Genomic DNA, 15,923 nt, shown 5'->3' with positions numbered 1-15,923 from the left:
GATAGTGTACCCTAATCTTTACGAATGTACCTGTGTGTGTATGTATGAGGATCATCCAGAAAGTAAAGAGCATTTCGGCGTAACTAAATAAAAACAAAAGATTTCAACACAAAAAACTATTCACAATACAGGGTGATTCAAAAAGAATACCACAACTTTAGGAATTTAAAACTCTGCAACGACAAAAGGCAGAGCTAAGCACTATCTGTCGGTGAATTAAGGGAGCTATAAAGTTTCATTTAGTTGTACATTTGTTCGCTTGAGGCGCTGTTGACTAGGCGTCAGCGTCAGTTGATGCTAAGATGGCGACCGCTCAACAGAAAGCTTTTTGTGTTATTGAGTACGGCAGAAGTGAATCGACGACAGTTGTTCAGCGTGCATTTCGAACGAAGTATGGTGTTAAACCTCCTGATAGGTGGTGTATTAAACGTTGGTATAAATAGTTTACAGAGAATGGGTGTTTGTGCAAAGGGAAAAGTTCTGGACGGCCGAGAACGAGTGATGAAAATGTAGCACGCATCCAGCAAGCATTTGTTTGCAGCCCAGGAAAATTGACTCGCAGAGCTAGCAGAGAGCTGCAAATTCCACAATCAACTGTATGGAGAGTCCTACGAAAAAGGTTAGTTATGAAACCTTATTGTCTGAAATTGGTTCAAGCACTGTCTGCAGCTGATAAGATTAAAAGAATCGATTTCTGTGATTTTAACCTTGCTCAAATGGAAACAGATGAATCTTTCGTTTCAAAGATTGTGTTTAGTGATGAAGCAACTTTCCACACTAACGGAAAAGTCAACCGTCACAATGTCTGTATATGGGGCACTGAGAATCCGCGGGAAACAACTCAGTATGAACGTGACTCGCCTAAGGTGAACGTTTTCTGTGCCATTTCAGCCAATAAAGTTTTTGGTCCCTTTTTCTTCGAAGGTGCTACTGTAACTGGACTACAGTATCTGGAGATGTTAGAGAATTGGCTGTTCCCTCAGCTCGAACAAGAAGCACAACAATTCATATTTCAGCAGGATGGAGCGCCACCACATTGGCACTTATCTGTCCGTAACTACCTGAACATCAACTACCCGTGGTGATGGATCGGCCGCCAGGCAGCCCGTGACAGAGCACTTCATCACTGGCCTCCAAGAAGCCCTGATCTTACCCCCTGCGATTTTTTCTTATGGGGGTATGTTAAGGATATGGTGTTTCGGCCACCTCTCCCAGCCACCATTGATGATTTGAAACGAGAAATAACAGCAGCTATCCAAACTGTTACGCCTGATATGCTACAGAGAGTGTGGAATGAGTTGGAGTATCGGGTTGATATTGCTCGTGTGTCTGGAGGGGGCCATATTGAACATCTCTGAACTTGTTTTTTAGGGAAAAAGAACCTTTTTAAATACTCTTTGTAATGATGTATAACAGAAGGTTATATTATGTTTCTTTCATTAAATACACATTTTTAAAGTTGTAGTATTCTTTTTGAATCACCCTGTATTACAGTACCTTACTTTATTTTTCAATATAGTCATTATAACTCTCAAGGCTCTTATTGTAACATGGGACCAATTTTTCAATTCCCATGTTGTATTCCTCTATCGCAGAAGATTTGAGCAAGGATGTAACAGCTTGTTTGAAGTCTTCATCATTTGCGAACTGTTTTCCACCCAAAAATTCCTTTAGTTTAGGGAATAAGTGAAAAACACTTTGTACGAAGTCAGGGCTATAAGGACCACACCCACAAATATCCAACTTAAAATGCTTAAGTTCTTGCTGTGTTCAAATGATGTACGATGGCTGCACATTGGCATGAATCAAAAACACCTTTGCTGACAACATTCCACATCACTGAAGACTTGTTCATTGCACTATCAGCATAAACATTCTTTATTTGCCCATATATTTTAATAGGCCAAACATTTTGTGCATTCAAAAAACAAAAAACACTACGCACTCTGCATTTGGCAGGAATTTCAATGAGCGCCACTATTTCGAAAGGTTATAGAACAAATAGCATGACTACTTGGCAACAAAACTCGGCTTGCAATCAAGATGGGAGAAGGAGCTAACTGGCACGCTTGTGATCACAGTGGTACAGGGTCGGCTTTGGGTGTGGGCTTCAATTGTTCTTTGCTTTCTGGATGACCTTCATATAATGTGATGGAGAGGACAGGTGGACCTAGAGGAAAAGGATGCACCTGAGAGAAAAAGGAGAATAAATAACATATACAGATACTTTCTGTAGGAACAGGTGGTGCCATTGGCTTCAACTTTCCTGCAAAGTAGATTAGTTGACCTGAGTCTTTTAATTTGGTCCATATGCTAATTTAAAGATGGCATAATGAAGACACAAGCGTCTGAATTTTGTATGTGATTCTCCAGTTTTGGAAAGATAGGTAACTGGTTACAGAATGCCCAACAACAAATACTTGTAAACTGTTCAAAACATATAACTCCTCTGGTTCAATAGCAGATTATGAATGTTAAAGACGTTGATGAGGAAACAGGCCTCATAACAATGAATGTGGTGTCCCTGTAACAGCTACACAGGGCAATATCCCAGCATAGCTCTGTGAATTGGTGGTGTCTCATATACTCCTCATAGAGGAATCACCAACTTTTTTAAAAAAAATTATTGGAAATAATAATTAATACAGTTGGGTATTTTAAAATTTTTTAATGGAAAGTCTGCACAATTTAGTCCACGGCATTGGTTTCATTTTAATGTAGATTTTACAAAGGCAAAGGCAATGACTGCATCATGATGCTGCCCTATACACTTGGCACCAAAGTAAGAGATTAGGCCCACTTTTGGATCTTGTAAGGGTAAAAACTACAAAGTCCATTCTACACACTATGCTGAACAACTTCAACCTCCAGCTCCTCAGCGAAGAACCTGCCAGGGAAGGAATCATGGGTGGATGTGGGATGGGTATTAGTCATTGGGGTAAATCTTGTTTCTCTCTTAGATCCTAACATTCTTAGTCTTTCATTGCCTTTCTTTCTACTCCTCCATTGACCATTCTCCCTCTTCACCATATTCAACAGTCTCCATCATGAAACCATTCTTATGTACATTTAATGAAACCTGTATTCACAGACTCGTCACATGCCCAGTGATTTTCAAAGGTTTTATGAGCATGGCTAGAAAAGCCAGAGGTCTGGAATACATGTAATCAATTAGATGAAACATGGATGATTTGATTAAATGGCTACTCGACTGTGAGTCCTAATAATGATTAGTTCCAAAGAGAAAACAAAGAAATATGCTAGAACTGCTTAATCATCCATACGGGTAATAAATAATTGTTATGAGGGGTCCCATATCCATAGTAAGAGAATTATTACCTGGTAGACATGCCAAGAAACTGAATCCAAATGAAATATATACCTATGACTGATGGTCTACAATCAAATGTGGAGCATTCCACAGTTAATAAAAATGAATGGAATACAATTACAACTGTGCTGGCACACTAAAGAGACAAATGATAGTAATGCTTATAGTGACAAGATTAAAACTAGTTTTGAATTTTGAATATTTAATGCTTCATTAACGTTTCACTGTAGTGAAAACACCATTCACCTAAGGGGAGGAATCTGCAGTGTACCATATTGCTTTGGTGAAGTGATGTGTTGCACAAGCAGTTTAAAAAAAAAAAAAAAAAAAAAGAGACGAGACGAGTGCCACTATAAAAAGTTATTTTCATAATGAATTAAATAATCTGCTGTTTTGATGTATGTTATATTTATGTTCATGTACCATGAGGTGGATGGACACTACGTATCTGCAAGCCAGGGTGACGATGGATGCCGTAATTGCATCCATGGTACTACTGTCGTCAGTTCCTGCCTTGGATATATGCCAAGTCAGAAATAGATTTTAATGCAGATCAGAAACAAAGCTAATAAAACAGGAAAGTACTCTCTCTCTCTCTCTCTCTCTCTCTCTCTACCCCCCCCCCCCCCCTCACACCCACCACCCCGTTTCAAAGGAAAAGACTCTTGAGCGCAAAGAAAAATAATAGAAAAGGATGTAGACCACATTTTACATTGTATGATAATTATAATTTACTTTTTTTAACAGACTTGCCAGTTCACATAACTAAACATAAACATGGTACCTTACACTGGGAATCATGACTTTGTTGCTGGTCTTGTCATATAAGCTGTTGTACACACTCTTCTAGCACCACCAGATCAATCTTAGAACAACAAAAATGTATAAAATAAAGGACAGGGCACTACACCACAGTGGTACGACCAGAATGTTTATATGGATCTGAATGCCTAACGATGAACTATAAGATGGACAAACTAGAGGTACTGGAAAGAAGGATTATTAGAAAAATAATGGGTGCAATGGAAACTGCAGATGGTTGGAAAATAAGAAGTAATGAGGAGATCTACAAAAATATAGAGAAAATATCTGAAGTAATGGCCAAACGAAGATTAACCTTTTTTGGACATCTCTACCGAATGGATGGAAATAGACTAACAAAACAAATACTCCTATATTTCTGGAAGAAGAAATCAACAATAGCATGGATTACAGAAGTAAGAAAAGATCTTGAAAGAAACAACATCAAAGAATGAGAAATAGCAGAAAGAAACCGTTTTAAAAACAAAATACTAAATTTGGAAGGCTTTCAAAGCAGAAGAAATAAAAAATCGGGAACAACATGGACAGAAGAAAGGAAGAGACTTCATGGGGAGAAAATGAGGGAATACTGGAAAAATAGGAAACAACAACAAAGGAAGAAGAGGAACTGAAGTTGTTAACGTGATCCTAGTTGGTCAATACGATTGTAAAATAAAAAAAGGACAGGGCTGAGTGTGGGAGCACACATGTAATCTAATGTAATCTATTAGTACACTGCAAATCCTGTCATAGCTTCTACACTGCATAATCAAGCACTAAGCTACAAGAAGAGATGACCTATCAAACATACTGGTACGCCAGCTGCTCTCTTTATGAGGTTGTCCCAGAAAATTATAACAGCTGCATAAGCATTTATTTCACTATTTGTATCATTTTTATCCTCGTCTCACAACAGCACTTTTGAGTTCTGGAAATGGGAGAAGAAAATCTAATCTATTAGTACACTGCAAATCCTGTCATAGCTTCTACACTGCATAATCAAGCACTAAGCTACAAGAAGAGATGACCTATCAAACATACTGATACGCCAGCTGCTCTCTTTATGAGGTTGTCCCAGAAAATTATAACAGCTGCATAAGCATTTATTTCACTATTTGTATCATTTTTATCCTCGTCTCACAACAGCACTTTTGAATTCTGGAAATGGGAGAAGAAAATGAGGAGAGTTTGGTTTAAGCTTAATGTCCTTCAGATAATGATGTTATCAGAGATAAAGCACTAGTTCACGTAGACAGAATACAAGAACTGGCTATCATCTTGCTGAAAGAACAATCAAAGCAATTGCCTGAAGTGATTTAGAGAAACTTCCAGCAGGTTGTAACAGATGTCCAGTTCTGGATTTGAACCGTAGTCTTCTCATGCTTTTATTTATGACACCTCACAATTACATAAGCTTTTAGGTTCAGACATATCTTTCTTGTAAGTGTACTGTTAGCATTTCCCTAACAAATTCTCAAGTTTCCTTTGGAGTACTGACAATAACATATGAACTAAAACTGGTTCTTTCTGACATTTTATACAAAATATTTACAGTGTCTGCCTGTATCAGAAAGCAGAGCAATAAATTTACTTTAATGATTACGGCACAGAACATCAAAGTCTATGCCCCAACATGAAAAGAGAAACAATTTAATTAGGCTTAGAAACTAACATATAAGCATGTAAAATAATATATAAAGCTTGGCCACTTACCAGCAACTCCAGCAGAAAGTTCCTATCAACACGATGCCATTCTTCAACCTCAGCAGATTCCTCTCCTGGCACTAGGTTCAAATATGTTGCTATTGCTCTTAATTTCTGCTGACTGAATAGGAAAAACAATTACTCATATCCCTTTATAAAAGTATGGTTTTAATGTAACACATGAAAGTATTAAAATAGTTATAGTTTAGCATGGAAATAACTATAATTTAAGTGCAGGAAAATTTGAAAAATTGCAGCAATCCTAGCGTATTCAAAAAACACATTCAAAACGTACCATATTTTTAACTGCCAATTATCAAACAAAAAATCCACCACCTTCCATAGAAACTATTACCCAGGCATACTTACTTATTCAGTTTGAAATGTAGTAGCGAGACCACTAATTCACCTGTATAGAAACTGCAGAATCAAGTGTAAGGTGCACTTAACAAAAAGTTTGTCTAACCATGAAAAATGAAACATATGAGCTTTACATAACCAATATGCAGCAGAAGTCAATAACAACACTACACCATACACCCTTCAAGCACAATGCTATCAGTGATATGCAGTCATTAATATACTTTCAACATACAGTAAATCAGTCTAGGCTTGTGCAAAACTCAGCTTGTCCTTTTCTCACACGACATTCTGTGAACCAGAGAACAGCAGACTGTTGATGAAGGCCTCAGAATTATTATTTATTTATCATATGATGAAAACAAATACAAATATCTGTGGACAAAGGTTCACAATTATATACTCATACAATCTAACATCTCTAGATCTAATTCCCTTATCTATTCAATCACTTCATCTGATGTGTAGTGAGTGCCTATTATTGTTCCTATGTACACATGAAGAGAACAGTCCGCAACAATATGGCGGTCTGTCTGTAATGAGGCACCACAGTCACAATTTGCAAAATCAGCCCATCTCCACTTCAGCAGTAAATAACCACATTTGCCTTGTCAGGTTCAAATCTGGTTTAAGATTCTTCAGTGACTTCTGGGGAGATAGAATCCTTCCACATGGAAGGGTTTTCAACTAGATCTATGTTGATGACTCATGACTTCTCCCACTGGATTTTCCATGAATGGATGACACTGAAGTAGGATCAAACGAGTTTGTTTCCTGGGTGCCATTATAGTTTTTTTGACTTCAAGTGTTAATGTTTTGCTTGTGCAGTATCTTGATGAATGGGTAGCTGACGATTTGTTTGTATGTTGTTACGGACATTCAGCAGAGCTTCTGATCTTCTCAGAGCTGGAGGTGGCATATTGCTTAGAACAGGATGTCATAGGATGTTCGTACTCTGAATACATTTCGCAACTACTTGCACTGCCTGCTTGAGTTGCACTTCTATCTTCTTAATGTGATCCAGGTCCCACAGCAGTATTCAGCAGCGCAGTATGACATGGTCAAGGCTGTGGATCTTAAAACATGAACATTAGCTACCCATCTGGTACCAGCAACTGTTTGAAGAACTTTATTTCTCATTTTGACTTTAGCATTACAATCTAGAGATGCTGCTAGAAATTTAGAGTTCTATCTACTGTTATTCCCTAGTATTTTGATTTACTGCAGTTTGGTAACACTTCCCCGCTGAATGGGATTTATGGTTTGTAATTTGCCAGTCAGCTGTGAAGGCAAAATGTAGATATAACTGTTTTCTGAAGATTTGGGTGGAGGCACGATTCCTTGAAGTATAACCTTTGATTACTCTACGTGTAACCACCAAGTGACGCTAAGAAAGTAACAGTGATAAGTTGAAACTGAACAGTCTGAAAAGTCCTCTTGGTCACACAATGTACAAGAAGTCTGAAGGCTCAGCAATGGAAAAGGTTCTCACATGTGTGAGAAGGTCAAAGATTTTTAACCCAGTTTGTTATCCCAAATGTTGAGGGTTCATCAGAGACAAGTGTTTTGTCAGGAGTGTCCCAGGGGAAGTGTGATAGGTCTGCTCTTGTTATTTCCATGCATAAACGATCTAACAGATAGGGTAAGCGCAGCAGTCTGTGACTGCTGATGACGCTTTACTGTGTGGGAAAATGTCATTGTTGAGTGACTGTGGAGGATACAGCAACTCATCTAAACAGAATTTATATTTGATATGATGAGTGGTAGTTTGTTCTCAATCAAAAAAAAATAAATAAATAAATAAATAAATATTTAATGCAGACAAATAAGAAAAACAATCCTGCAATGTTGGAATACAATATCAGTAGTGTGCTGCTTGACAATCACGTTAATTAAATATTTTGGCACAACACTGCAAAGCCATATGAAATGGAATGAGCACATAAGATTGATGATAGGGAAGGCAAACAATTTCGTTTTATTGGAAGGACTCTAGGAAAGTATAGCTCACCTATACAGGGGACCGCATGCAGAGCACTTGTGTGAACCATTTTTTAATACTGCTGGAGTATTTGGGATCCACACCAGATCAGATATGCTACTAGATTTGCTACCTATAGGTTCAAGGCAATACTCTACAGCTATCTGAGAAGATACATTAAGGAAAGGCAAACTTATGTCTATGGTATTTGTCGACTCTGAGAAAACTTTTGACAATGTTGAGTGGATTACACTGTTTGAAGTTCTGAAGGTAGCAGGGATAAAATGCATGGAGTGAAAGGCTATTTACAACTTGTATGGAAACCAGACAGCAGTTATGAGATTGAGAGGCATGAGAGGAAAGCAGTGGTTGAGAAAAGAAAGAGGCAGATTTGTGATCTATCCTTGATTATTTTCCTTCAGTACATGAGTAAGCAGTAAAGGAAACCAAATAAAAATTTGGAGAAGGAATTATGGTTCAGGGAAAAGATACAAAAACTTTAAAGTTTGTCAACGACATTGTAATTCTGTCAGAAACTGCAAAGAACTTGGAAGAGCAGCTGAACAGAACAGACAGTGTCTTGACAGGAAGATATAAGATGAGTGTCAACGAAAATGGACTGTAGTTGAATAAAATCAGCTATACAGAGGAAATTGGATTAGGAAATGAGACGCTAAAAGGAATAGAAGAGTTTTGCTATTCAGGCAGTAAAATAGCTGATGATAACTAAAGTAGAGAGAAAAGAAAATGTAAATTTGAAACAGCTAGAACTGCTACTTGGGCAGCAAAATACTTATGATGGCTGAAGTAGAGAGGACATAAAATGCAAACTGGCAACAGCAAGAAAAGCTGTTCTGAAGAAGAGAATATGGACTTAAGAGTTAGGAAGTCTTTTCTGAAGATTTTTGTCTGGAGTGTAGCCTTGTATGGAAGTGAAACGTGGGCAATAAACAGTTCAGACAACAAAAGAATTGAATCTTTTGAAACAGGCTATGGAAGAATGCTGAAGATTAGCTGGATAGATCATATAACTAATGAGGTGGTGTTGGCAGGAATTGAGGAGAAAAGAAATTTGCGGCACAACTTGACTAAATGAAGCAATTGTTTGATATGACACATTCTGAGATATCAAGGGATCACTAATTTAGTACTGGATGGAAGTGTGGGGAGCAAAACTTGTAGAGGGAGACCAAGAGAGGAATACAGTAACCATATTCAAAAGGATGTAGGTTGTAGTAGTTATTTGGAGATGAAGAGGCTTGCACACAATACGGTAACATAGAGAACTGAATCAAACCATTTTTCGGACTGAAGACTACACCACCACCACCACAAACAACAACAACAACAACAACAGGTTTGATCGACATACAAGTATTACAGAAATGTTTTGTGAACTTAAATGGAAACCATGCTGGAAAGATGAGGTTCTTTTCTTGAAGCACTACTAAGAAATAATCATCCTGGCAAATTAAAACTGTGCGCTAGACCAAGACTCAAACTCAGGACCTTTGCCTTTCTTGAGCTGTGTGCTACTGAACTAGCAATACAAGCGTGGCTCACGGCCTGTCTTCATAGCTTTATTTCCGCCAGTACCTCATCTCTTATTTTCCACCTTTAATCTGCCACTCAAAGGGACGACCATAGAGGTAATACAAGTGTATGCACCGCAGGCAGGTTGCACTTCTGAGGAGAAGCAAGAGTTTGAAGAGGAAATGCAGAAGCAGATGGGAAGGAGGAATATGATAGTAATGGGGGATTTAAATGCACACATTGGAAGAGAAAGACAAGGCTGCAAAAGTGTGCTTGGACCAGAGGGGTTGGAGCTGCCGAAATGAGGAAGGTGAAAGACTATTGGAGTTCTGTCAAAGGAGTGACTTGCTAGCTGGGTTCAAAATGGGTCTAAGCACTATGGGACTTAAAATCTGAGGTCATCAGTTCCACAGACTTAGAACTACTTACACCTAACTAACCTAAGGATATCACATACATCCATGCCCAAGGCAGGATTTGAACCTAAGACCGTAGCAGCAGTGCGGTTCCAGACTGAAATGCCTAGAACCGCTCGGCCACAGCGGCCGGCTGCTGGTTGAGAACTCTTGGTTCAGGAAAAAGGAGAGCCACAAGATTACTTGGTACAGTCATGACTTAAAGAGAAAGTCGATAGTTGACTACTTGCTGTACGATAGTGAGATGAATAGGATCATCACTGACGTTAAGCTAATACTACCAGAGGCCTTGGATAGCAACCACCATTTGCTGGTAAAGAACCTGAGAGGGACTAAGGACAATAAAGGGACAGAAAACCAGAAAAGACATATAAGGGTACGGAAGTTGAAGGAGGAAGAAAGCAGGCTACAGCACCTACAAGTAGTAAAGGAAAGCATCCCAAAGGATGAACCAAAAATGGTAGAAAAGGAATGGGGTAGATTCAAGGGAACATTAGTAAGTGCAGTGGAAGCAATATGTGGGAGGACAAGCAACAAAAAGAGATGGAAAAAAACACCCTGGTGGAATGATAAAACAAAGGATATAGTACAGAAGAAGAATAGAGCCTTTAGAGTATGGTTCCAGAAGAGATCAGTAGAGACAAGAGAAGAGTGTCAGGTAAGAAAGAAATAAGCAAAAAGAGTGGTGGTGGAGGAAAGAAGAAAAAGGATGGAACAGTGGACCAGAACGATGGAGGAGGATAGTGAAGGTTCAAAAAAGGTGTTATATGGGGTGATTAAAAGTAAGAGAAAGAACAGTATGACAGATTATGCTCGAATGGTGAACAAAAGTGGACAAGGGGTAGAGAATAAGGAAGAACTCAAGAATATGTGGAAGGAGTATTTTGAAGAACTCCTGAACTCGAATGGAAATCTGAACGAGGAGGAACAAGCCGAGGAGAGAAAGGGTAGGAACAGCAAATAGAAAAAGACCTTACATGGGGAAAAGTGGAAGAGGCACTGGGCAAGATGAAGGAAGGGAAGTCTACAGGTCTGGATGAGCTAAGTGTAGAGATGGTGAGAGCAGCAGGAGAGGTGGGGATACAATGGCTATATCGAGTAATGAAAATTGTGAGGAGATGGAAGATGATCCCAGAAGACTGGAAGAAGGGAATAATTGTTTCAATCTTTAAGAAGGAAACACTGATGAGTCACTGTGCAAAGATTTTTGAGAAAATTTTGGAAGCACGAATTCGGGCAAAATTAGAAGGAAGAATAAGAGAAAAGCAACATGGCTTCAGAAAAGGAAGGTCCACGGTGGATCTAATTTTTGTGTAAGACAACTGCAGGAACAGCACTATGAATATGGAATAGATCTACTAATGACTTTACTGGACACTGAAAAAGCGTATAATAGTGTACGTAGAAGCAAACTGTGAAAAGCCCTGGAGAACAGAGGAGTAGCAAAACAGATTATTTTGAGGATAAGGGAAATGTACCATGGAAGTGTGAGCTGTGTGAAAGTGGGAGGAGAGAGATCAGCTTGGATTGAACAGAAGAACGGCCTGAGGCAGGGAAGTGCACTTTCACCATTACTCTTCATTGTAGTGATGGATGATATAATGAGTACAGTAGCACAAGTAATTGGTGACAGGAAGATGAAAGCTATGGTGTTTGCAATGACTTGATGATTTGCGGGAATGAGGAGGAGGAAGTACAAGAGCAGTTGGATGTATGGGAACGAACAGTACAAGAATATGGGATGAAATTTAGTATAAGTAAGAGTGAGATGATTATCACAACAAGAAAGAAGGAGAGAGGAACAAACTGGAATAACAACTGGTGGGGAACAATTGAGGAGAGTGGAGAGTTTCAAGTACCTAGGAAGCCTGATACAGGAAGACGGAAAAAACGACAGAGAAATAAACAAGCGGAGGAGAAAAGCACAAGAATTTTGGAAGAGTGTCAGAAGCCTGATATGGAGCAAGGATGTACCCCAAATCAGTAAAAAGCTTATATACCTGTCATACTACGTTCCAATCCTGACATGTGCATCAGAAACCTGGGTTAAGAAAGGAAGAGAGAAATGCAAAGTACAAGCTAGTGAGATTAAATTCTTGAGAAACAGTACTGCAGTGACAAAGATAGACAGGTTAAGAAATGAGAGGATCAGAGAGTTAATGAAGGTGAAACCATTACAGGAAGAGAGAGAGAGAGAGAGAGAGAGAGAGAATTCAAGGCTGAGATGGTATGGATACGTTAAGAGAATGGAGGAAAAGAGGATACCCACGAGGATACACGAGATGAAACTGGAAGGAAAGAGACCAAGAGGAAGACCGAGAGACATATCTGAAAGGAGTAAAGGAATGCGTCCAGAAGAAAGGAGAAGACTGGACCAAGGTGAAGACTGAGAGATGGTGGCAAGACAGAAGACGATGGAGAAGCCTATGTTCCATACAGACCCAGCCAGAGGCAGGAAACTGTCCAAGATGATGACAAGGATGAATCTGCCATGCAAATTCATATCAGTGCACACTCCACTTGAGAGTGAAAATTTAATACTAGAAACATCCCCAGGCTGCGTTTAGATCATGTTTCCACAATATCCTTTCTTCCAGAAGAGCTAGTCTTGCAAGTTTCGCAGGAGACCTTCCGTGGCATGTGGAAGGTAGGATACGAGGTACTAGTCAAAATAAAACTGAGGACGAGTCATGAGTCATGCTTGGGTAGCTCATTCGCTAGAGCATTTGCTTGTGAAATGCAACAGTCCGGAGTATGGGTATCAGTCCAGCACATAGTTTTAATTTGCCAGGAAGTTTCATATCAGTGCACAATCAGTTGTAGAGTGAAAGTTTCATTCTGACAACACCCCCAGGCTGCTTCTAAGCCATGCTCTGCAATATCCTTCCTTCCAGGTGTGCTAGTCTTGCAAGTTTTGCAGGAGAGATTCTGAGAAGTCTGGAAGGTAGGATGTACTGTCAGAAACAACACTGTGAGGAAGGGTTGTGAGTTGTGCTTGGGTAGCTCAGATGGTAGAGCACTTGTCTGTGAAAGGCAAAGGTCCCAAGCTCAATTCTCAGTCTGGCACACAGTTTTAATCTGCCAGGAAGTTTCATATCAACAAACACTCCAATACAGAGTGAAAATTTCATTCTGGACTATTGAGAAAGTTTAAGAGTACCAGCTTTTGCAGCTTACTGCAGAATGATTCTACTGCCAACAATGTGTATCTCGCGTCAGCATATAAACAATCTTTTTTCCCCACTCTATTTATGAGTTGAAGAAGAAGGGGAATGACATGTTACCCTCCACCATGCAGCCTTCGATGGCTCGTGCAGTACATGTGTATACACAGATGTACAAGCAAAGTTTATATGATTGGCAGTGCATTCTGAATAATGGCTCAAAACCAACTCATGGCAACAAATGAAATAAATAAAATATAATAAAGCATTGTTTAAATCAGGAGTTATGACACTATGGTTTGCAGACAAGATGCGGTTTGCGACATCAGTTCACTTGGCTCCTCGACAGTACTCGAATTTGCTTGATAAAACATATAGAACGTGAGAAGTATCTGCCCTACTGCAGGCGTTACTAGGACTACATGCAGCCATTAAACCTGACACTGGAGCTTCTGCAGCAGAATTCATGAATGGTGAACACTCAGACTGCCTTCAGAATTTTTTGAGTAACAACGTGGTCACCCATCTACTATCACGCTACTTCAGCAAGTCAATAATTCCATTTCTAAACTTTGTCTATCGCCAGCATCCTGACATCATCCGGATATCCTTGTACACAAAGATCTACAGATATGCTCTTGGATCATGTTGCATACAAGTCAAATCACCATCACACACACTTTAGATGGGCCCTTGTCCCATTTTGTCCTGTGTCAAATTCATCGGGCAACATGCACTCAATCACCATCAGTTCCAGGCTTTTCTTGAAGAAATTGATTCTGATTTCTGTGACTTGCCTTATCACATAGCAGTGAGGTGTCTCAGCTGCGGTTAAGCCCCGTTTCATTTTTACAAGTTCCAAAATGAAATAGATGACTTTTTTCTCACTGAAAAAGAGAGCTGATCCACAGCTGTCAGATCCTGGCTGGCCATCAATGTTGTCATTTTTGGTCGACATCACTTCCCACCTCAATGAACTCAACTTTTACTTTAGGAATAGGATAATCTCATCTGTGGTCTCTAAAGAATCAACAAAGAATCTGAAGCACAATTTGAAGGAGAAGGCTTTTCTCATTTTCATTTCAAAGAGTTTTGTGCTAAAATTCCTGAAGATACCATCCTTCATTTTCTGAAAAAAAATATTTTTGACTTGAAGAAGCATTTATTGCAGAGATTTTTATTTCAGATCCTGACAGAACTGAGAGTGACATTCTTCAGTTCCAGAATCCAGTGGATTGTAACCTTGATGATGAGCAAGTTAAACTACAGTTCGAGCTGGTACATATCAGCTGGATACAAAAGAAATAAAACTGCTCAAATTACCAATTAACTATTTGTTATGGAATATAACTGTTTTTGACCTGTAACTATCTTTATCAGATAGCCAAGTTTAATCAAAATTGATCAGTTCCTAATGTGAAGGCAGTCACCATTAATTGAATACTGGTAGTTATACAGATTTGAAGCATCAGTCTTGTTTCTTCTGTGTCAGATCTTATACCTGACATTTTCTACAACAGCACAAAAACACACATGTAGTAAACTGTTTCTTCAGCCAGAAAGATATAAATTTGCATAAAGAGTAAAGAACATTTCAAGGTTGAAAAAACAGTTGCACAATGATATGCACAATACACATCACCTTAGTAATGTAACGAGCCTTGTTTCTATTGTGACAGGTTACCAGTCAGACTGTTTTCCATGTAATAAATTCATAGTGATTAACCACTTTCATTATGACAATGGATTTCCATTTGCTGAGAGGACTAAGATATGTGCAGTGAAGAGGTGCAATGGGAAAAGCAAATGGTTACTTTTGCATAAGGCATTCATTACAAAAATGATACACTGTACTTGTATAAAAGACATTTCATGACATACTAGCTGTATATGTATATAATGTAGGTTTAACTACCCTTCCTCAAATATAATGTGTTTCATTCTAATTGACCCACAGCTATTTACCAAAAGAGGCTTGTAAAGTGCAACACCCCAAAAATATCAATGTAACATAGATGTGAAAAATTCTGAATCAGCCTGCATTAAAATTCTGACTTCGATAATAATCAATAGTCTTTTAATTAGCATGTATTTATTTCATCACATATCTCTGTATACAAATTGCTACATGGAAACAGCTATTACTAGTTTAATTAAATTTCAGATACCCAAAAGACGAAAACAAAAAATATACCAACCTCAAAGAACCAAAATGTTTTAACAAAGAATCCCTTGTATCAACACTTGCAACATTTGCAAGAGAAAAACTTCTGAGTTCTGGAAATTTTGCAAATGCAGCCTTCTGCAAAAAAAATGAAGTTCAAGAAGAAATTAAATATATTTTGTACACATATGCACTGGTACATTGCAAACACATAAATAATTCGGTACCATCTGTATTATTCTCTTTTATTGGTTCTCTATGTGCATTACGATTTTTACACACATCACATAGCTGACCCAAATCATTTTTGAAAGAAGATTGTTACATGGCCTAAATATCACACTTAATACTGGCATTTGTTAAGAAAATCAGGACTGTGGCTTACCACTGCATTATTTATCCTGTTACAGTAGCGTGCCTGAAATTGAGGATGACATGCTTGTTCACATACAGTTTTTACAGTATTTTG

The 15,923-nt window shown here is 38.6% G+C and overlaps 1 protein-coding gene across 1 annotated transcript in view; it reads right to left on the bottom strand.

Annotated features, from left to right (window-relative positions):
• The window catches only part of LOC126480306 (RNA helicase aquarius), a 346,791-nt gene that overhangs the window by 191,607 nt on the left and 139,261 nt on the right, over positions 1-15,923 (bottom strand). Inside the window, exons 8-9 of the mRNA XM_050103855.1 lie at positions 15,489-15,592; positions 5,846-5,957 (exon numbers count right to left, since the gene is read on the bottom strand). Coding sequence (XP_049959812.1) covers positions 5,846-5,957; positions 15,489-15,592 — 216 coding nt within the window. The remainder of the gene's footprint in view (positions 1-5,845; positions 5,958-15,488; positions 15,593-15,923) is intronic.

The sequence above is a fragment of the Schistocerca serialis genome, chromosome 1 (genome assembly GCF_023864345.2).
Source record: "Schistocerca serialis cubense isolate TAMUIC-IGC-003099 chromosome 1, iqSchSeri2.2, whole genome shotgun sequence".
Lineage (NCBI taxonomy): Eukaryota > Metazoa > Arthropoda > Insecta > Orthoptera > Acrididae > Schistocerca > Schistocerca serialis.
This window is presented reverse-complemented; position numbering and strand designations above follow the sequence as displayed.